Here is a 23,722-nt window from a genome sequence, read left to right on the forward strand (position 1 = left end):
CCAGCGACTGATCTGCCTCACCCGGGAAGAGCGCAATGATGGTGCCAACTTGGGCCAGTGAAGCAACGTCCTCCACAACTAGACCGAAGAACAAAAAATGACAGCAACTTGTCTGTTCCCCTTCCCCCAATTCCCCACTGCTGTTCCCAGCCCCCCAATTCCCCAATAAAAATCTTAAAAAAAAAAAAGAATAAAATACTTAGGAATAAATTTAACCAAGGAGATGAAAGATCTGTACACTGAACACTATAAGACTGATGAAAGAAACTGAAGAAGGAACAAATAAATGGAAAAATATCCCATGTTCATGGATAAGAAGAACTAATATATAAGCAATCTATAGATCCAATTCAACCTCTATCAAAATGCTAATGTCTTTTTTCACAAAAATAGCAAAAACAATCCTAAAATTTGTATGGAACCACAAAAGACTCCAAAGAGCCAAAGAAATTTTGAGAAAGAACAAAGCTGGAGACATCACACTTCTTGATTTCAAACTATATTACAGCACTACAGTAATCAAAACAGTATGATATTCAGATAAAAACAGGCACAGAGACCAAAGGGACAGAACAAAGAGCCCAGAAATAAACCCATGTATATACTGTCTACTAATTTATGGCAAAGTCAAGAATATACAATGAGGAAAGAATAGTCTTTTCAATAACTGGTATTGGGAAAACTGGACGGTCACACACCCAAAAAAATGAAACTGGATCCCTATGTTAGGCCATACACAAAATTCAACTCAAGATGGATTAAAGACTTGAATGTAAAACCCGAAATCATAAAACTACTAGAAGAAAACACAGAAAAAAAGCTCCGTGACATTGGTCTTAGCAATATTTTTTTGGATTTGACACCAAAAACAAAGGCAACAAAAACAAATATAAATAGGACTACCTAACATCAAATTAAAAAGCTTCTGCAGAGCAAATGAAAGCAACAAAATGAAAAGGCAACCTACGGAATGGAATAAAATATTTGCAAACTATATATCAAATAAGAGATTAATATCCAAAATATGCAAGGAACTCATACAACTCAAAGGCATAAAAACAACCAAATTAAAAAATCGGCAAAGGACCTGAATAGACATTTTTCCAAAAAAGACTTACAAGTGACCAACAGGTAGATAAAAAAGTGCTCAACATCACTAATCATCAGGGAAATGCAAATCAAACCCGCAATGACATATCACCTCATACCTGTTAGGGTATCTATTATCAAAAAGACAAGACAACAAATGCTGGCAAAGATGTGGAGAAAGGGAATCGTTGTACGCTGTTCAGGGAATACAAACTGGTACAGCCACTATGGAAAACAGCATGGAGGTTCCACAAAACAAATAAAAATAGAACTACCATATAATCCAGCAATCCCACTTTTGGGTATATATCCAAAAGAAATGAAACCATTATCTCAAAAGAGATATCCATATGTTCACTGCAGCATTATTCACAATAACCAAGACATGGAAACAAACTAAGTGTCTGTCGATGAATAAATGGATAAAGAAAATATGGTACACGTACACACACACACACACACGCACACACGCGCGCGCGCGAATATTATTCAGCCTTAAATAAAAGGAAATCCTGTCATATACAACAATATGTATGAACCTGGAGGGCATTATGCTAAGTGCAACAAGCCAAATACTGCATGGTTATCACTTATATGTACAATCTTTAAAAAAGAAAAAAAAGTCAATCGCAGGAACAGGGAACAGAAAGTGATTGCCAGGGGGTGGGTGGAGGGGGGAGGGAAATAAGAAGAGACTGGTAAAAGGATACAAACTTTCAGTTATAAGATGAATAAAGTCTGAGGATCTAATATATAATACAGTGACTATAGTTGATAGCGTTATATTGGATAACTGAAATTTGCCGAGAGCAGAACTTAAATGTGCAATATTGTGATTTATAGGAAATATATATTTGGTTTTTGTCCACAGTTCCTGACTCACAGCTTCCAAAACCCTTGGAATTTCCTAAGTTGATGAAATGTTAAGGTGACTTTTGGAATGCACCTGAGGATACAAGTTGGTTGACAGAGAAGCCAACCATGTGATTTAAGGGTTGAAACTTTCAGTCCCAGCCCCTTGACCTCCAGGGAGGAGAGTGGGGATGGAGATTGAATCAATCACCAATGGACAATGATTTAAGTAATCATGCCTGTTTAACAAAGCCTCCATAAAAACCCCAAAGGATGGGATTCAGAAGGCTTCCAAGTTGAACACTTGGAGCTCTAGGAGACAGTGGCGTGTCTGGAGAGGGCATGAAAGCTCCGTGTCTTTCCCCCACACCTTGCCCTAAGCATCTCTTCCATCTGGCTCATCCTAAGTTATATCCTTTTATAAGAAGCTGGTGATCTAGTAGATAAAATATTTCTGAGTTCTGTGAGCTGCTCTAGCAAATCAAACGAGCCCAAAGAGGGGGTTGTAGGAACTTCTGATTTATATGTCAGTCAGTCAGAGTACTGGTAACCTGGAATTACAACTGGCATCTGAAGTCCAAGCATCCTAAGTCCAAGGAGGGGTCAGTGGAACCGCCAATCCTCAGCCAATCCGTCAACCTAGGCTTGTGACTGGTAAGTCTTGGACTGAGCCTTCAACCTATAGAACTTGATGCTATATGTCCAGGTAGATAGTATTAGATTTGAGTTGAATTGAGTTGAATTCTTGGACACCCTGCTGGTGTGGGAAACACCACCCCCCGACTCCCACACACATTGGAAATTGGTCTGAAACCACCAAAAGACAGCAAAAACAGACCTTAGAGGGAAATTTATAGCTGAATGCACATATCAGAACAGATTTAAAAATCAATCATCTAAGCATCCACCTCAGGACACAAGAAAAAGTGGGGAAAATTAAATCCAAAGTAAGCAGAAGAAAAGAAATAATAAAAATTAAAGCAGAAATCAATGAAATTTAAAACAGGAAATCAATTGGAGAAATAAAACATTAACAAAACCAAACCCCAGTTCTTTGAAAAGAACAATAAAATTGATAAGCCTCCAGTCAGGCTAACTAAAAGAAAAAAGACATAAATTACTAATATCACAAATAAAAGAAGGAATATCATTACAGATTTCATGAACATTAAAAGGAATAATAAAGGAATACTATGAACAACTGTGTCCCAAATTTTATAACCTAGATAACATGGACTAATTCTTTGAAAGACACAATTTACCAAAATTCACACAAGAAATTGATAATCTGAATAGGCCTAGATCTATACAAGAAATTACACAATGCTATCAATACATGCAGAAAAAGTATCTGAAAAAAATTCAACACTCATTCATGATAAAAACTCAGTAAACTAAGAACAGAAAGGGAGTTCCTCAACTTGATAAAGACTATCTTCTAAAAACCTTCAGCTAACATCATACTTAACAGTAAGAAACTCAAAACTTTCCCACTAAGATCAGGATCTAGGCAAGGATGTTCCCTCTAGCCACAGCTTTTTAACATCGTACTAAAAGTCCTAGCTAATACAAAAAGACAAGACAAGGAAATAAATAGTACGCAAACCAGGAAAGAGAAATAAAACTGTCTTTGTTCACAGGTGACATGATCACCTATACAAAAAACCTGAAAGAATCAACAATAAAAAACTCCTGGAACTAATAAGTGATTACAGCAGAATTACTGCTTTAGTTGTAGAATACAGGTTAAAACCAAAAGTTCATTGCTTTCCTATATACCATCCATGAACAAGTGGAATTTGATATTTAAAACACAATACAATTAACATTAGCACCCCCCAAAAAATGAAATACTTAGGTATAAATCTAACAAAATATGTATGTACAAATCTCTGCGGGAATCCAATCCCTCCTGACCACCCCCACCTCTGCCGCCCATCACCTACACCGTTCTCTCCCTTCCTGATTCCATGGACACCTTGCTGGTCTCGCTGCTTCGACATCTGACCCTGTCTCTTTTCTCCTCACTATAGCCAGGAATTAGATCACGTCTCTCCTTTATTCAAAACCCCTACTCACTATGAGCCAAGAATGTTTTCGTAATGTCCTCGAAGGTCCTGTGTTCTGGTCCCCAGCAACCTCTCTGGCCTCCACTTCTCCCACTCTCCCCCACGTTTACTCCAAACAAAACCCCGTCGTCTCCTTGCTGTTCCTCAAACAGGGTCCCATCCCAGAAGCTTTGTACTGTTCTTTCTTTTTCCCTCAAATATCCAGAAGGGTCAGCACTTACTTCCTTCATGTCCAATTTCATCTTACAGAAATACCTTCCCCGAATATCTGATATAAAACATTAACAACACTAATCACACATATTCTGCAACACTCCTCTCTTGCCCTATTTTTTCAATGTACTTAATAAATGCTGACACCTGATATATTCTGTATTTGTCTGTATATTGTCTGTCCCACCCCTTCCCCCAACTAGAATGTTAAAGATTTTGCCCATTTTGTTCATTACTGTATCCTTGGCACCTAGCACTGTGCCAAGGATACACTGTGCCTGGCACATAGTAGGTGCTCAAATATTTTTTAAATGAATAAAAATACATAAGCCATCCACCACTGTTGATCTTTTATATGAAGTAAACGCATTTCAATATGAAAACCATTCTTGATCATATGCATGCTAATATATTAAGTCTGTTAAGTAACTGGGGCCGATTACTCACTCAATTCAGTTTATCCAGGACAAATCGTTTCTTCAACTTATTATTAAGATATGGCATTTCAAACATCAAGAAATGTATTGATAAACCCATTTTTTTCTTTTACTGATTTCCAGGATTAGTGGTGATTATTTACAATTATTCAAGTAAGCAAGCAAATACAAGCAGCCAGAAAATCAATTCCTCTTCCTCAAAAAAGTAGATGACAAAAATGGTTTTACAGCATGGGTTGGCAAATTTCCTACAGAGAGCTAGACAGTAAAAATCTTAGGCTTTGTGAAACACATATATAGTCTTTTTTATTATAATCCTTTAATGTAAAAAATCATTCTTAGTTCCTGGACATGCTGAAACAGGCTACCGGCTAGATTTGACCCATAGGTCATAGTTTGCCAACCCTGGTTCAGAGAAATGTCCTGAATGCTGACTCTGGTGTTTTGCAGACATCCAAGATACATGCCTATGCATACTTAAGAAAGGCATTTAAAAAGGCAATTATGAATATAGCATGTTAGAAAGATGGAGAGCTCCCACATTTTTCCTGAGCTGTAAAATTATAGCTGCTGTGTTTTATGTCTGAAAAACTTGTGATAAGTATAAACATTTTTAAAAATATTTCAGAGCAAACCAGTAGGTGACTTCTAGATAATCTTCCTAATATTTAATTTCCTTCACAAACTAATAGTTGATCCTGACATTTAAAGTATCTTTTAAAAATCAGAAAAATCAAAAACAGTACCTTATATAGAAACATAGTCTTAGACTATTCAGATAAATTTTTTAAAATGAAATCTGCAAAAGTTTTAGAATTTTCACCTGCCACAATGTTCCCAGAACGTGCCACCACCTTGAATCCATCAGCTACTTTGTCTACACTATCTCCATGGGTAAGCAAAACAATTTCTTCCTTCTGAAGGCCCCTAAACATAGAAGAAATAAAACACAACACACAAATATCTTAATTACAGACATGATTAATGGATCCTTTTGCTTTGCTTTTTCCAGCTTTGAGATATAACTGACATCTAACATTGTGTTAAGTTTGAGCTGTACAACGTAATATATTTTTTTGAAATGATTACAATAAGGTTAGTTAACACATCCATCATTTCACATAATTACCATTTTTTGCATGTGTGGTGAGTACATTTAAGATCTACTCTCTAACAGTAGTCACCATGCTGTACGTTAGATCCCCAGAACTTATTCATCTTATAACTGGAAGTTTATTCTTTAGCTTTAGAAATACTAGTTTGCCATATGTGTAAATCAAGAAAACAGAAATAAGCATGTAACAGTGCAAGACTGCTAGAATTTAAATTTATTCTATCCGCTATAAGTAAAGCCAATTAAAAAATATTAAATCTCAAAAAAAGTCAATCTGTAAAAACTGAAAACTGAGACAAATAAATATATCAATTTGGTATTATTACCACACACAAAAAAAATAATAATTTCAAGAGGCTATAACAATTTCAACATTTTATCTCTATTGGTGTTTATCTTAAAAACAAGAGGTATTTCAGAGATCTTAATACTTTATTCAGTACTAGTACTAATGTTATTTTGCAGCTATATATATAGTATAGATATGTGTATACTGTAAGTTAAAACAAATATAAATAATATATTGAGAGTATATATGAGGAATTGAGAGTTTCAGATTTAAAGCATGGAAATAAAAAAAGAATCAAAGGCATTAGGTAAAAACCCTATAATCTTTCATTTTAACTGGAAATAATAGTATACATTAATGATTGTTTCCTCTTTCTAAAAGAATATATACTGCCTAACTTTGTTCACTGAAAAGGCCTACAAACAATGACCCAGACGCAATGTGGACCTCTATCTCTCGTGCCACACAAATTAATGGCATGGATTAAAAGAGATGTAAGTAACATTAATTAAATACAATGTGTGAACTTTCTCTGGACCCTGATTTAAACATCAATCATAAAAAGATATTTTGTACATTATAGGAAAATCTGAAATATTAAGAAATAAAAAATTAAATTAAAAATAAAGCAAGAGGATAAAGTACATTCAAGCTAAAGGATGTTTTGGTATTGTAATTGTTGTCAACACTGTTGTTTAGGGTTAGTATAGGTTGTGACTGAGTCTCAGAATTTTGGAACCAGAAAGACAGAAAAACATTAAATCTTGACCAGATCTTTATGTTTAAAGCCTCTGACAGTAGAACATCCCACCAGGACTCCTAAAGCAGTTCTTAAGTGACTCGTCTTGAGAGCTGCTTTAGGAGTCCTGGTGGGACGTTATACTGTGAGTGAATACAGACAACACCGCTTCATTATGAAGTGGAACTAGCACTGGATTTCAAACATATTTTGGCAATGAGTAGCTTCAGTGTGTAAAATTCTTTTAAGCAATCTTGGCTTTTTAATTAATCTTCCTTTGAAAAATAGAATCTTTGAACACAGGTTTACTTATTTTTGCTCTTCCTGAATATTAAAGAGGAGCTAGCCATAGCCATAGCCAGTTTTGTGTAAAAACTGGGATTGTATCTACATTTCAGATAAAAATAAATTCATGACAAGGATCTTAAAATTTGTTGACGGATGAGTTACTATCCAAAATATATATAAAACTTAGTCAACTCAAAAAACAAAAACAAAAAAATCTGATTTAAAAAATGGGTAGAAAAACTAAACAGACATTTCTCCAAAGAGGACATCAAAATGACCAAGAGACACATGAAAAGATGCTTAACATCACTACTTATCAGGGAAATTCAAATCAAACCACCATGAGACATCACCTCACACCTGTAAGAATGGCTATCATCAAGGAGACAAGAGATAACCAGTGCTGGTGAGGATGTGGTGAAAAGGTGACACTTGCACATTGTCGGTGGAACTGTAAACTGGTTCAACCACTATGGAAAAGAATATGCAGGTTCTTTAAAAAAATTAAAATTAGATCTATCATAGGATCTAGCAATTCCACTTATTACAGCATTACTCAAAATAGCTAAGACATGGAAACAACCCAAATGCCCATCAATGAATGAATGGATAAAAAAGATGTGGTACATATACAATATGGAATATTCTTCAGTCATGAGAAAGGAAGATGTCCTCCTCCTTGCGACAACATAGTGAACCCTGAGCACATTAAGCTAAGCAAGATCAGTCAGACAGAGAAAGTACTGTATGATGTCCCTTATATGTAGAATCTAAAACAGTTAAACCTGTAAAAAATAGAGAAAAATGGTGGTTACCAAGGGGACTGGGGCAGCGGGGGGTGGGGAGAGGATAAGAGTGATGGTGTTTAAGGGTACAAACTTATAATGAATAGTAAATAAGCCACAGAGATCTACTGCACAGTATAGTGAATGTAGATAACATTATACTATAATTATATCATGTGATAAATTATCACTACATCAGCAATCATATTATAATATATAAATGTATCAAAGTAATACATTGTACATCTTAAACTTACACAATATTACACACCAAATTTACTCAATTTAAAAACATTCTGATATGTCCAATTTGGAGAAAACCATTTGTTAAGAATTTAGGCACAAGTGAATGGGAGGCTTTAAGGATATATGTTAATCAAACAAACCTATAATTAAAAATAATTAGCACAGTGAAAAGAAATGATGATAGAAAGTAACTACATGTGCTCATTAATTGACATCAGCCTGCATTTTACAGATTTAACGCAGTTAGAGGAAAATGTGGTTTTAAAATAAAAATGAAATTCAGGTCAAAAAGAAGCAAATAAGTAACCAACAGGCCATCAAAATGGGCTTTACCCAAAACAGAAAAACCCCAAAAAGAAAGCAAGTGACTAAAACATAAGTTTTCTGGTCTTTCAGAAAACTGAGTGAAAACAGTGATTTTTTTTTTTTAAGTAAAGCAGAAGATAATTCTAGGAAGCTAGTGAACAGCTCGTTCATTATTTTTATATAGATTAAAGCTATAGCACCTAATCTATTGCCACATAGCAATAAAATCAATTAATACATTCACCATATTAAAAAGATAGTACACCATGTACAGTTATGCTCAACATAGAGAAAGTGAGGAGGAGGGAAACAAAACACATGTTAAGTAATGAGTCTAATAAATAGACAGCTTGCTAAATTTCCCCAGCAAGAATGTGGTGGGGAAAGGTATACAAATGCATCTTAGATGCAGGCCAGTTTAAAACTGTATACATTTATCACATCAAATGTTGAAAATCACATTCTACCAAAGAGTGAAAAGGAAAAACTACAAACGTTGGCATCACTATATGCAATCCCAAATAGGTGTCCAAGACTGCAGAGGTGCTTCTAAATTATGTCATGTTAGCATCACCACCTCCCTCCTCTGTCTTGACACTCAAACAGAAGACAAATACTGTAATTATGCCTTTGGCCACTACTGTGGCATTAACATTGTTTAAGAATTACAGAATCTCCCATTTTGAAGCATACAATCCAAACTTTAAATTAGTTAATCTACCATTCCTATTCATCTAAAAATATCTAAAATACCTGAATAATGAGCATGTGTTATCCACACTAATACTGAAGACTCCATCTTCTCTAACACTTTTTTTGTGCACAGTACCTCCAAATACTTTATTCATCATCTGTTCAAAGAGAAAATAAATTGATGTTAATATAAATCAAAAGAAAATTACCCGTTTTCTTATGCTAATTTAATTTATATTCCTTCTTTTCAGGATACGTTATGTTTGTGCCCACAAAAAAAGGGCGTTTGAAAAATCTGGAAAACTTGGTACTGTTATATACAATTGCACAATTATTAAGAGACATAGTTATAAAACAAAACTAGATTAGAAATTTGATGTGAGGTTAATTTCTGTTAAACACTGGCAGATTTTCCATTTAGTGCACTTTAATTCATCTATTAAAAATAGAGATTTCTTTAATAATTTCACCTGAGTTCAGTTTAAAAGCACTGTAAAGGGTAATATGAAAATAATATGAAAATAGCTTAGAAAAAGCTAGAGTAGTCAACGAGAAGAGCTATGGTATTAAAACTAGACAAGTATAAATCTCTCCAAGCTGTTCAATCTCTGGTCCCAAAGGAAGTCTGAAAGCCGACAGAAGGCTGTGCTATGGAGCTGGGATAAGCAAGAAAATCTGGTCTTTCAATTAAACTCATTTGTTCAAATCCCATACACCTACAGACTCTTATTTCAAATGGTCTCTGCACTCTGCCCCTACTTTTGTCAATCTTCTACTCTTATTTACATTTACATATGCCCAAACCCCCAACACCAAATAAATGCAAGATTTTTAAAAACATTAAATCTGCATTGATATAATCACTACAATTCATCTTGATGTGTCTGTTCCAAAAGTGTCATAAGATATCTGCCATAATAACACATGATGCAGGTTGACCCAGATCCCAACAGAAAAGCAAGAAGGCTAAATAAACGTTCATTCTTATAATGCACGGTGGCATATTATTTAAAACCATCCCCAAATGCTGACCGCTACAATTTTCCTCTTAGACATTCACAGTAAACTTTCCTGAATAAAAGTTCCAGTTAAGTCTAGCAGGAAAGAAACTCTCTAACCCTTGTTTAAGCCATTACAGGCATACCTCGTTTTATAACGCTCCGCTTCATTGCACTTCACAGATGTTGCATTTTTTTTTTTTACAAACTGAAGGCAAGACCTTCCACCAGCAAAAAGATTACAACTCGCTTTATTGCAGTGGTCTGGAACCAAACCTACAGTATCTCCGAGGTATGCCCATACCAGTGTTATCTACTAAAATATAAATATGATTGTGTTATCCATGATTAAATTCTTCAATGGCTCTTTAGCATATCCGGCAGGGATTGGTAAATTTTTCCTGTGAAGGGTCAGAAAGTATTTTAGCCTTTGCTGGCCCTACTGTCTCTGGAGTAACTATTCAACTCTTGTCATTGTAGCACAAAAGCATGCATAGACAATACTTAAAGCAATGGATGTGGCTGTGTTCCAATAAAACTTTATTTATGAACACAGAAATTTGAATTTAATTTAATTTTCACATATCACAAAATATAATTCTTTAAAAAAATTTTTTTGAACCATTTCAAAACACAAAAACCATTCTCAGCTTGCAGGTCATTAAAAAACAAGCAGTGGGGCCAGGTTTGGCAGGAGGCCATAGTTTTCTGATCAAGTCCAAGTCCCTTATACTGAACAAAGACTTCATTAAATGGCCACTGTCTCATCTTCCCCTTCACTCTCCGCTTCCCCTTCATTCTCTCCTCTAGCCGTTCAAGCTAGCATGATTACCAAAACAGACCATGTTCTCACCCCCATGTCTTCAGGTCTTTTTTCAGGTCTCTTCAGTCCCAGGGGCCTAACATGCATATGGTCCAGAGCAGTCCATTCAAATTTGCTAAGTGAAATGTGCTTCTATAATACAATCAGTGAACCTTCTACACCTCTGCCTCCCCTAATTTGCAGTTCTTAATTAGAGGACAGTTGAATGATCAAGGTAACCAAAGCTGTTGGAACCATACACAATTTAAAAGTCCATACAAAGTTTAAAGTCTTTTTAGAAAGTCAATGGCTTGCAGTAAAGTTTAAAGCTCTCACCTGCTCAGAAGACTTTCATACTTAATTTTGGTTCCTAACTATGCTACTTATGGTTGAAAGTGCAAGGAGTTGAAAAATCAGCTGTGTGTTTGTGGAAGGAGGGGATAACTTTCTGTATAATAAAACAATTTACTTATTAAATTGTTGTTTTAATATTCTATTTTGGCTTAAGGAAATGGTTTTCAGTATGAATTCCTGATAACCCCAAAGTCTAAAATGTCTCAAAGAAAGCCATGTAGTGCTCCAGGTCTACCACCCTAATCATATCAGCCCCTCTTTTACCTGTCATATTTGCCCAAGTTTTACAATAAGGTTTAGATTTGGGAGGAAAACAGAGAAAGAAATTCTGCCAGTAAAAACAATTTGAGAAAACCTTGTGGAAGTGTACAAGGAAACCAAACACTTGTAATAAAGATGTTCTTAGAATACTAAAAAAAAAAAAAAGGCCAAACGAAATTATAAAGAATGAACAGTCTAGAAGGTATCTGCAATATACATAATTGACAAAAGTTTACTATCCAGCATATATAAATGAATTTAAAAAAAATCAATTGAAAAATAGGCAAAAATCATGAACAAGGTTTTATAGTAAAGCAGACACTAATGGCAAATAAACATACAAATCTTACAATAATAAGGAAAATGAACATTAAAACTACAACGTGATCCTTTTAAAACCTCTTCACATAGGAAGATACCCAAAAAAAAAAAAAAAAGACCATGTCAAGCTTCGCAGGGATACACAGAAGAGCAATTTTTATAGAATGTAAACTGGGAAGAAATATCAAATATCATTACCCAGTGAATCTGAGACTCAGCATTTCAATTTATGGTTACCCTAGAGAAAAGTTTATGTATGTACAACGCCAAAAGACAAATAGAAAATATTTATGGTAGTTTTGTAATAGCAAAAACTGGGAAAAGACCAGCAATACTAACCAGTGGAATGTACAATTAATTTGTGCTATGTTAGAATACTAAATTCATTAGTAAAAATGAAAAACTTGAATGAATCTCAAAACCAAGGTTGAAAATAGTACATGAAGTAGGATTTTAATTATATAAAGCTGAGCGGGCAAAACTAAGTTAGGTCAGTTCTGCTATACTAGTGCAGCAATTCATAGAGTTGTAATATGCAAATTATCTCATACAACTAAATATGTTAAATACTCTAAAGACAGAAAATACTAATAGGAGTCACAAACAGAATAAAATTAAGTCAACTCTGAAGGCAAATTCACAGATATACCTGCATGCCATAGCAAATTCCAAGAACAGGCTTGCCAATGGTGAATATTGCTGGATCAAACCAGGGAGCATCTTCTGCATACACAGAATTAGGTCCTCCAGAGATGATAATAGCACTGTGGATTTAAAGAAGAAGAGTCAGTGAAGAATCTCTCACTGCTGATTTTTATGCAAAGTCTACAGATTCAGAGATTTTATATTTTCAGTATATTGTAGGCTATCCAGTTTCTATAAGTTAATTAACATCCTCTCACACAGCTTAATTAATTTATTCTACTTTATTGCAATTTGTGGAAGTCTATCAATTCAACATTCACTTGTTAATAAGCAAAAACTTCCAAAAATATAAATACCAATGTTTCTATCTATGAAGGTTAGCATGAATTTGTTTTGTTTTCCTCACCAATGGAGGAAGTAAATGAAAATTCTAAAGGAAGATGGAAAAAATATAGGTCTTTCTGGGAGGCAAGGAGTAAACAGGCAAGGCAGGGCACAAAAGGACAACTGAAGGTATTATAAAGGCCCTGGATGACTCAGAACAAAATACCCTACAACAACGGATGGCAGAGTGTGAAGAATTACCTAGCTTTGCCTGTTTTAAACCTGTCCAACATTCCCAACAGCTTTACCTGAGACCGGGAAAGGGAGCTAACATCACTTTTGCCCCACATGCCCTGCTCCCAGCACACAAGTCAATATTATAACTTGGCTACAATTTATAGAGCATTCTATGGGTCAACTTGGGAGTCACACTGTTAGTATAAAGGAAGCGCAAACTGAGGCCTATGTTGCTCACCTGGCCACTGATACATCAAATTTGGCCCTCAGCATTCATTCAAAAAAATTTAGGACATCTTAATAGTATTATGAATTTACAGAAAAATTCAGATGCCAGGATTTTCTTTGTAAAAAAGAGGGAAAAAATCTGGCAACACTGGGCCTTCACTGTCGCATGGCTACAAAGAACTGGAACCACAGAGAGTGACTTGCCCATCGCCCAACCATGCTCTCCAGTTTGCTGCGTGCCCACCCACATAATACAGGCAAACGCGAGCCCTTTACTCAATTTAAGGTACCCTCAGACTCATTTTAGGTTTGAGTTTGCAGGAATCCTGATTTATCTATAGTTCTAAAGGAAAATGCATTCCAAGTCTAACCAAAATCTACTTACAAACAAATCTGGATTACAATTCACTTTATAATTAGTAGCTGTCTGACATGTAAAAACATACAAACTAAAATGCTAGGCTTATAATACATCCAGAATATAACAGGTCAAATTCATAAAAATTACTCGGCAAGCTAGAGCATTTTAAAAAAATATAATAATAATCATTTGAGTTCAAAAGCCTCACTCTTTGAACTTTGTATTGGTAACATGAATTATGGTATATTTTATGCTTGTTAGCCTATCTTCTGCAAAAAGAAACAAGACAACGTAAACAGATGATAAATGTAACATCTTTAAGATAACCTAAAAGGATGTGGGGTTACTCCTATGGGAAGATATGTAACCTAGCGCCCTAAAATTGCAAATGCTAAAATTTTACAAAACATACTTAATAATCACAACCGCTAGCATTTCAGTATGTTTTATATAAGTTTATAAAGGATAATAACCACCATGGGACTGCCCAGCATCCCTCATTAATCTGATAAACAACTCAAGGCTCTAAGATTCTTAATACTTGAAAAGGCAATGGTCTTAGGGATAAAATTCAAGCAGTGCTTAAACCAATTATGAAAATTCTTAGCTCAATAAGTCGTAAGAAGAGCTAATCGCTCATTCTGAGTCTTCTATTTCTATCCTGTTATTATTTTGAAACTAATTTGCAAGTCAAGGCCCAATAAACCATAAGACATTTCAGATACAAATTTTATGTTATCAGGCAGATCAAGGTTCTAAAACCAGGGTGGTTAAGATGTCTCTTATGTCATAAAACTAACATTTGTTCAAGAAAAAGGGTGATCAATTAGGTATCTAGGCAGAAAGGACTATAGTAACAAAAGCCACAATGCTACAGTTCCTATTCTCCTACACAGAAAAGAAGCTCTAGGCACAAGGAGGACGGGACCTAGGAACTGTTTAGGATCAGGTGATGAGAAAAACAACTACCGGGTTGTTGGAAAAGTCATGACGTATTTTTTTCTGGTTTTTTTTGTTGCAAAAACGCATCATGACTTTTCCGACAACCCAATAGATTTCTATTGCCAACTATCTGTCTACCCTACTCTAAAACAATTATCTCAATTAGTTTGCTGGGGATCTTTTGTTGGTTTGTTTTGGGTAGGGGGAAATGAAGAACCTTGGATGTGACAGAGACCCATTCAGATTTCTCACAAAGTTTTTGGATTCCCTTAAAACTGGTTCTCATTGGCAAATGGAGAAAGGTGAATTAGATAAACTCAAGAGTCCCGTCTTACTCTAAAATGTTGGGAGCCGGCTGCACCTCAGTGTCTGACATGGCCAAGTGCACTGCTATTGTGACAAATTCTGAAGCTCTGACTGAGAAACAGATACTGCTTTATATCTTGAAAATTTTAAATTCCCCTTTGGATGCCCCCAGTAGGATAAAGATCTGACACCCCTTCTTATATTGTTTTATTTACCCTAACCAACTAAGTGAGTTTTAGACATATTGCGATAATTCTGTTTTGCTGTTAGTTTCTTAGTAATAGACAAATTATGCACTTTATAATTCTTAAGACCCTGTTTAGCCAGTAGTGTTTGAAATAATTGCTAAGTAGTTACAGCAAACATCCTTTGGGCCAAAGGCAGAAACTCAGCTTTAGCCATTATAGGTAGAAATTGAAACATAGTTAGGATAAGTTAGTCATTAGTATAGAACAGATCAGGCTGTACCCTGTAACAGAAACATCACTGAGAAGGTAAAACTCTGAACAAAACAACTTCTCAGGAAAATAGACCCTGGGAGAGAACATATAAGAAAAACAACTTCCTAATGGGTAAAAGTTTAACTCTGGAAAAAACAGCTCAATAATATAGTAAACTGTCCGGTATAAAAAGGACATGCTGTAAAAAATAAACTGAGACACTTCTTCTTGAAAGCGCTCCTGTGTCTCCGCATGTCTTTCTTCTGGGAGCTGGTCTCCCGCACTAAAATTCTACAGTTTAAAAAAGATAGCTGTTTTAATCTGTATCCTAAGACTAGAACAGAGTTAAATTAAATCTGCATTTTCTGGCTTCCAATTCACTCTTTCAGAAACAAGAATCACAGGATCTTGTATACACGTCTATGAAGTATTTAAAAGTTAACTTTTTCCATTAGAAAAATAGTTATGTTTTTAAGAAAACCATTATGTTTTGGAAGAAACACAGCATTAACATTTAAGAGCCAAATGAGGATATAAACTGCAGTTGCTTACTTTGGAATAAGAAAGAACAGTAATTCCATGAGAAAAGGCATACATAGCATTAACCAGAAATAGTTGTTAAAGGAAGAAACTACATATAAGTTGGCTGTCCTTTTGAATATTCTAAGAGTAAAGCTGTGAAATTAGCCCTTATATTAGACTTAAGAAATCTTCATATTTTAGAAATTCTTTCTTGGGATAGGAAGCAAAAGAGACTCACTGTACACAGAATTCTCATTTAGGTATTCTAGTCATTGTATATATTCATTTGATCAATGTTCTGGGATCATACGAATGAATGACCATAATACTCATAGTCATATCTAAGTATGAACCACAAATCCCATAAAACATAAAACGTTCAAATGATAAGCTCACACAACTGTGCAATTAAAATTAAGGTATTTTTTTAACTGGAAAACTTAAATTTTTCCTTTAATCAGAACCATGGGAAATTTCTTGTAAAACCATTGATGAAAAAAGCAGTGCCCAAGCAAATTTAATAATAAAATATCCCACAATCTAAGCTCAATCTCCTCAGAAAAACCTAAGTGAAAAGCCTACCGGAATCCATGCTCTTTGATGGCAAATGCTGGGGTTTCCAAGGGGAAGATTTCAGATTGCACGAACAGCTCCCTCACTCTTCGGTCTATGACTTTCCCGTACTGAGCGCCAGCATCCAGAATGACAACAGCTCCTTCATAGAGGTGACCGTCCTTACAGTCTCCTCCAGCATTCTCCAGCTGCAAATATAAATACAAACATCTTAATTATGAAAGTTAGAGTTACTTTAAAAACCAGTGGTCACACTATCAGCTCCAAAAACAAAAAGAAACAAAAACTGGTAAATTAAGACGTTCTGAGTTGCCAATTCAAAACACTTGTTCCAAAGTGAAGATTTCTTTTATTCATATCCATATACCAGCATACATAAAAAACACTTTAATAAATGCTACCATTTATTAACTACATGATATAGTCACTTTATGTATAATGCATCTTATGTGCATTATCTAGTAATATGGTAAGCACACAACACAGCTGTGCCAAAATATAGTCCTGCTTTACGCCTGTTATACTGTCATTATTATTATTATTTTTTTTTTAAAGATTTTTATTTGGGGAATTGGGGGATGGGAACAGCGCTGGGGAATTGGGGGAAGGGGAACAGACAAGTTGCTATCCTTTTGTTCTTCAGTCTAGTTGTGGAGGACGTTGCTTCACTGGCCCAAGTTGGCACCATCATTGCGCTCTTCCCGGGCGAGGCAGATCAGTCCCCGGCTTCTGGACGGCCGCTCCCGGCGGCTGCTGGCTGCCAGCTACACACGGTAGCCCATGGCAACCCATTGCAGCAGGGGCTGCAACCTACTAGGTCGCCGGTGACTCGCAGTTGAGCTATTGTTCAGCTCAACCAGCTCCAAGTTGAGCTGTTGTTCAGCTCAACCAGCTCCAAGTTGAGCTGTTGTTCAGCTCAACCAGCTCCAAGTTGAGCTGTTGTTCAGCATCTTAGCTGTAGAGGGCAGTGTCACTGTCCCTCATATGTGGGATCTGAACCGGGGCCCTCTGGCGTTCCCAAGCCAGCTCTTAACCAACGCGCCACTCGGCCAGCCCATACTGTCATTATTTTTAACAGCACCTCCTTCAAACCTCAAAAGCTTCCCATTTGGACAATTATATACCGTAGTCATCCCATCTAACACTCACAGCATTGCTATGAGGGATATGATGATGAGAAACTGTAACGTTTGCTGCCACAGCATGAGCATGCTCAAATTCACTTTATAAGGATTCTTTGTATTAACTGAGGAAAATGATATATATGCATCTAACCTATAACACCAAAAGTTTTTAAAGGTTTTTGTAATTCCATCGCTGTCAAGTATACACTGATGAGTTTCTGAAAAACAATTTGGCAAATGTGAAATTTTTAACTATGTGTGCTGAAATATACGTATACCTGACACTGGCTTCAAAATAATGCAAGAGTAGGTGGGTATGGATAAAAGAAGACTGCCTATGTACTAAAATTATTAAAGTGGGTGAGAGGTACACTGTGTTCATTTTAGTCTAGTCTATACGCTGTTTTCAATACTTAAGAAAAGCTTTCAAAATGTGTATGCACCCTGAAAATCCTTGAAGGAAGCATATACAATATGGTCCCACTTATAAATATTTTGTGTAAAATTGCTAAGTGCTTCTGTGCATGTATAAAAAGAAAAGTATGGACAGATATACACCAAAATATTAACAGAGGTTGCATCTGAGTGATGGAACTACAGGTGATCTTAAGTTTTTGCCTCTTTATACTTCTCAGTATGTTATAAATGTTTACAATAAACATGTTTTTGGAGTTCTTCCCCCTCCAGTTGAAAAATTTGCACATAAAAAAGCTTAATTCAGTCCTTCAGGCACTTGTGTAACCCTTTCCATCTCTGTTCCCTTTGCATTTATGTGAAAAAATAACTGTAGACCTCACAACACCACCAACGCTTCTGCTGCAATAATGAAAAAAGCATCTATCAGAACCACCACAGAGGAGAATCTGCAAGTGGGACCAATCACAGGCCAGAAAGAATTACTCAGATTACAAATATGAAGATTTTAATCCTGTGAATACTGAAAAATGTAGAAAAAATCAAATCACAGAAAGCAGTTTATAGCCTATGTTAGTGCAAAAAATACTAAAACTTTCTCCTTTCAGACCTTTGCCCTTAGTCTTAAGGTACATACACACGTTCCCCTTTAAGGAATATATCTAAAAATCTCTTAATCTTAATCTACATTTTTGGAAAAAAATAATAAAGTATTTTTGGAAGACCACTATGTTATTGTACAAATTTCTCAGATTCAGCCCCATTATCACCTTCACAATTTTTACCAAATTCAAGTACACCGTTTTTTTATATTACAGACAGAGTTCTCATTCTGCATGATTCTGATACGCACGAATTTCAGTTACCATGATTTATACCAAGGCTTAGTGAACTAAGACCAGCCCCCTACATGGTTCAAGTTTCAGTTACCACATATTAACTGTGAGTACATAAAGTACAAACTTCAATGCCAGTTCTTCAGTCTACAAATAATCACATAAATAACAGATGAGCATCATGATTAGTAACCAACCATATCCCTTCTTTCAAAGTATGTTGCTGATTTGTTATTGCACAGCAGACAAAAGTGCAGTTGTTCCCTCCTTGACATCTGGTCATAAATCCACATGACATTTTACACATATGGATAATCCAAAAAGGGAATTTAACAACAAAGATGAAAGTGAAGCAAAGAAATGAAAAGTGATAGGCTGGAAGTGAAATTCGACTCCAATGTAAGTGAAGTTACAGAAGAAATAGCTGGCTGTGGCAATGTTGACACTGCTGTGGTTTGAACGCCTCTAGATGTACAGCCAGAGGAACTTAGCAAAGGAGAACCTATCAACATCAATGAAGAAAGTCGCTGTGATGAGGCTAGCCCAGAGGAAGCAACTCCAGGAAAATACTTCAAATTAAAGAAACTATTGGATATTTCATGACATTCAAAGTGCAAAGGAAAAAATGTTGAAAGTCATCAAGGCATAGAAAAGATGTGAAGGGAAGCACTGTTTAAACTACTCTTGATAAAGTTTTTTACAAAGCAATAAAACAAGTTTCAATGCTCCTAATGTTTTAAGTTATACTACACTAAATAGTGATTTTACTATTTTTGTCTCCCTATACTTTTATAATTAACTGTAAGAGTTAATGTTTTAACAAAAAAATTTAAAGGTCACAAACCCATCATAATTTTCCTATTAAAACTATTTTGCATAGTTTCAGCTTACATGATCATTTTTATGGTTGTTTTACTATTATGCAGTGAGAATTGTATTTCTTCAAATCAACTAATTTTTACTTAAATAAATGTATTTTAAAAGAAAATTTTATACTGTCCTCCTAGCAGTTTTTAAAAAGGTTCAATCCCATTACACCAGGTCATTGAGAAAACACTGAATCCTTGCCTCATTCTTTCTACCTCAGCTATCAACTTGCCTATTCAGCACAAAGCTTCAACACCTCCAAGGAAAGCAAAAAGGTCTCAATAATAAAAGCAAAACTTCCTTTCCCTCAAAACTTTCAATCTACTTACTCCTACTTCACAAAGAATTGTAAAGTTTAATAAATAGACTTCAAAACCTTCAACAGATTAGAAAAAGTACCCTAATGAGAAAAGAAGCTATTAGTCACATCAGTAGTAGAGACAAATGAAATTCAACATCACAAGACAGAAAAATCTATTAAAAACACAAAACCCTGGGCCAGCCGAGCAGTTCATTGGTTAAGAGTTGGCTTGGGACTCCAGCTCTGAGCAGCAGGGTCGCCGGTTCGGATCCCACATGGGCCAGTGACACTGCACTCGCTACAGCTAAGATCTTGAACAACAGCTCAACCTGGAGCTGGGCTGCTGTGAGTCGCTGGCGACGGCATAGGCTGCAGTGGGGCTCCAGTGGGCTGCCATGAGCTACCATGAGTGGTGATCCAATGGCCGGCGACTGATCTGCCTCAGCCGGGAAGAGCGCAATGATCACAATACCAACATGGGCCAGTGAAGCGACGCCCTCCACAACTAGACTGAAGAACAAAAGGATAGCAACTTGTCTGTTCCCCTTCCCCAATTCCCCAATGCTGTTCCCTCCCCCAATTCCCCAATAAAATCTTTTATAAAAAAAGACAAAAGCCTGAAGATTTAGTTAAATCCATCTCAACTGACCTGAGTCATCATAATAAAGTAAATGATATTTATAAAGGTATCTTTTAATCTATCAAAAGACAACAATATTAAGGAAAAAACTAAACCATATTCAGCACCCTATTTAAGGCAAAAGAATCTGGCATCATGCTATCAAAAGATAGCATCATTTTGGGATCTTCCTGAATCCCCACACATATCATTGAACAACCAAACAGCAAAACCAAAAACCCAAGACTTTTACCAAATAACTAAATAACAAGTTATCCCCCAAAAAAATTCAAAACAAGCTCGGGGAACGAACTACCACAGTTACAAACCCGGTATTATAGCATCCGTGTAGGAGGCAATCTGGACTCATTAGGAACTTGAAAACAGGAGAATTCCAAAGCTGCCCATGGGTACTAGCTAGCAAGTGCAGGGCCAGTTGGAGACCAGCAGCTGCACAGAGAGGATGTGTGTGTGCCTGCTCCAATGGTGCAGAGGTGGCAAGAGACTTGAGGTAAGACCATAGGGCATGGAGGGGTTTAATCCCCTATGAACTTTCAAAACTAGCAGGCCAGGGCTCCCTTCCAGGACAGGGCTCACAGTAAGGAACAACTTCTGGGAGCAGAATCAAAATTAAGTAGGACAACATGGAAGAAGGAAAATAGAAGAGCCAGACTACAGAGAGGGGGAGGGGAGGCATTAGAACCAGGAATCCTCAGAAAACAAGCTGCCATAATGTTAACAGAAGACGGGGCTCTATGAAGTTACAAATTATCTGAACAAAGATTCTTTCTAAAAATTCAGGAATACTAAATTCACATAAAAGAGAAACAAAAAGTACAGAAGTTAAATCCCATACAAAGTTACTAAAAGTAAAAATGAGGGAATAAGGAATAAAATAACATCTTTACAAGAGAGCAAGGCAGAAATGCACACTCAGCAGATCAAAACTGGAAGGCACTATTTCTAAATGAGCTAAAAGATATTAATAAAGTTATACAAGGCATAAAAGAATATGAATCAAAGTTAGACTATGAACCCAGAATAACCAATTCCAAGACATACTCTTAACAAAATTATTGGGCTTTAAAGAAAAAAAAACAAATCTTTGAATGTTTTGGATAAAAGTACATATGACATAGTTCACACTACTATATATTTTTTGGAAAGCTACCTTCAAAGTTATTTTATTTTTTAATAGTTTGGTACTACAAAAGGTGTATGCTTTATTACTTTAGAAAATTTGCAATATGTATTGAAATAATGCTCTGAAGATACCTGAGAAAAGTACTATTATACTATAGAAATGCTTTTGGAAATTAAATTTCATCAATACTAAACTTATTTGGGTAGTTACCCTTTAAAAAGACATTTCATTTTAGAAGCCTACAATTGTCAAAATAAAATTAAAAGTTTTAGGATTAAAAGAGATTTTTAAAACATCCTCACACACATTTTGTGATATGAGATACTCAACTACCCAAAATAATCCTTTCATTACTGAAAGGCTACTGGATGTTTGACCACATTTACTTTCTAATCTCACCACACCTACAAGTCTGGAAAAACAGTACATTTTCTTCACAAAATTATTCAACACCTAGGTACATTAGAAATGTCAACTTCACAGAAGGTTTTCCAATAGAGATCATCTCAAGTACAACGTTGAATTTTTGAGCCTACAACTACAGTGTTAAATCAAAAAGTTAAGATTCTTTAGTTCTTGTCCTTATCATATGTTTGGTCTACCCCACTCCTCTTTTTTTATTTTGAAAAATTTTAAACCTATACAGAAAAGCTGAAAGTATTATACAAGGAACACCGTCTTCCACCTAAATTCAACAATTAGTAATATTATAGCCACATTTGCTTATTTCTATCTATATATACTTCTCCCCTCCCCAACTTCTGGAAAGTAAATTGTAGGTATTTCATTCCCCCAAACTCTTTTCAGCATGCACCTCCTACAAACAGGAACATTCTCCTACATAACTACAATACCATTATTATACTCAAGAAACGTTAACATTGATGCAAACAAATTCCCCAAAATGTTACATATAATGTGATTTATGGCTTTTTAAAAAATTCCAGAACCACTGTCTCCTTTAATCTACAATTATGTACCTCTTCACCTTTTTATGGTATTTCACATCATTGACTTTTTTTTAAACTTCAGACCAGCTTTTTGTAGAATGTCCCAGGACCAGGATTTGTTTGTTGCCTCATGATTAGATTCTAGATAAATATATTTTGGCAACAATTTTACATTGGTGATGTTATCTATCTCCTCCTGATGTGATACAATGACAAGGACAAAATGTTAATTTCTTCCACCAGTGGTAATACTTTGATCACTTGGTTAACATGTCTGTGGGCTTAAAAGAATAAAATCTGATTCAAGTCCTTTCCCTGCTTAAAACCCTACAGAGACTTCCCCATTTAATAAAGTCCAAGCCCAATAATTTCCAAGCCCTTATGAGGCCTTGGCCTACTCTTTAGCCTAGACTGTTCTTTAAACTCTCCAGGGTCTCACAGTCGTGTGCTGTCCTCTGCGGCTGAAAAATCCCAACATGGATGAATCAATCTCAAACATGCCAACTGAAAGAAGACAAGCATCTCTGATATCACACTGTATTTTAAATGTTCCATCAGCTCAGTAACACAGCTGTCATTGCCATGGTCATAGTTATGTACAATCTGACATAAAATCCCTTAAGGGAAGGAGATTCCCAGTCTCTTAGGAAATCTCCCTTAGAGCAGAAAGATGATCCAAAGGTTCATTCAGGGAAAGAAATATAGGCAAACCTAGCTGAAAGTCATCTAAAAATAGACATGCTGGAACTTTATGGAACTCACCATCTACGTCATTGCTCATGTATTCTATGAACAGTTGAGTAAGATGCCTGGAAAGTGCAGTGGCTTGTTTTTCCTAGTGGTATGATCAGACAAAGGCAACCCCTTCACATTTCAGTCAGCAAACATTTAAAAACCATCTAAAGAAGGACTGTGTCCTGGTTATTACCTGAAAAACGCCTACTGACATCTTCTGGCAAGATCAAGAAAGTGCTAGAATCAAAACTTGCAGAATGAGCTAACAATGGCCTGGAAAAAAATCCCAGAAGTAACA

The 23,722-nt window shown here is 35.8% G+C and overlaps 1 protein-coding gene across 2 annotated transcripts in view; it reads right to left on the minus strand.

Annotated features, from left to right (window-relative positions):
- The window catches only part of GMPS (guanosine monophosphate synthase), a 57,729-nt gene that overhangs the window by 22,235 nt on the left and 11,772 nt on the right, over window positions 1-23,722 (minus strand). For both annotated transcript variants that reach the window (XM_019627344.1, XM_019627354.1), the window contains exons 2-5: window positions 16,444-16,622; window positions 12,506-12,620; window positions 9,181-9,278; window positions 5,484-5,587 (exon numbers count right to left, since the gene is read on the minus strand). In XM_019627344.1, coding sequence (XP_019482889.1) covers window positions 5,484-5,587; window positions 9,181-9,278; window positions 12,506-12,620; window positions 16,444-16,622 — 496 coding nt within the window. The remainder of the gene's footprint in view (window positions 1-5,483; window positions 5,588-9,180; window positions 9,279-12,505; window positions 12,621-16,443; window positions 16,623-23,722) is intronic.

The sequence above is a fragment of the Hipposideros armiger genome, unplaced genomic scaffold (genome assembly GCF_001890085.2).
Source record: "Hipposideros armiger isolate ML-2016 unplaced genomic scaffold, ASM189008v1 scaffold_16, whole genome shotgun sequence".
Lineage (NCBI taxonomy): Eukaryota > Metazoa > Chordata > Mammalia > Chiroptera > Hipposideridae > Hipposideros > Hipposideros armiger.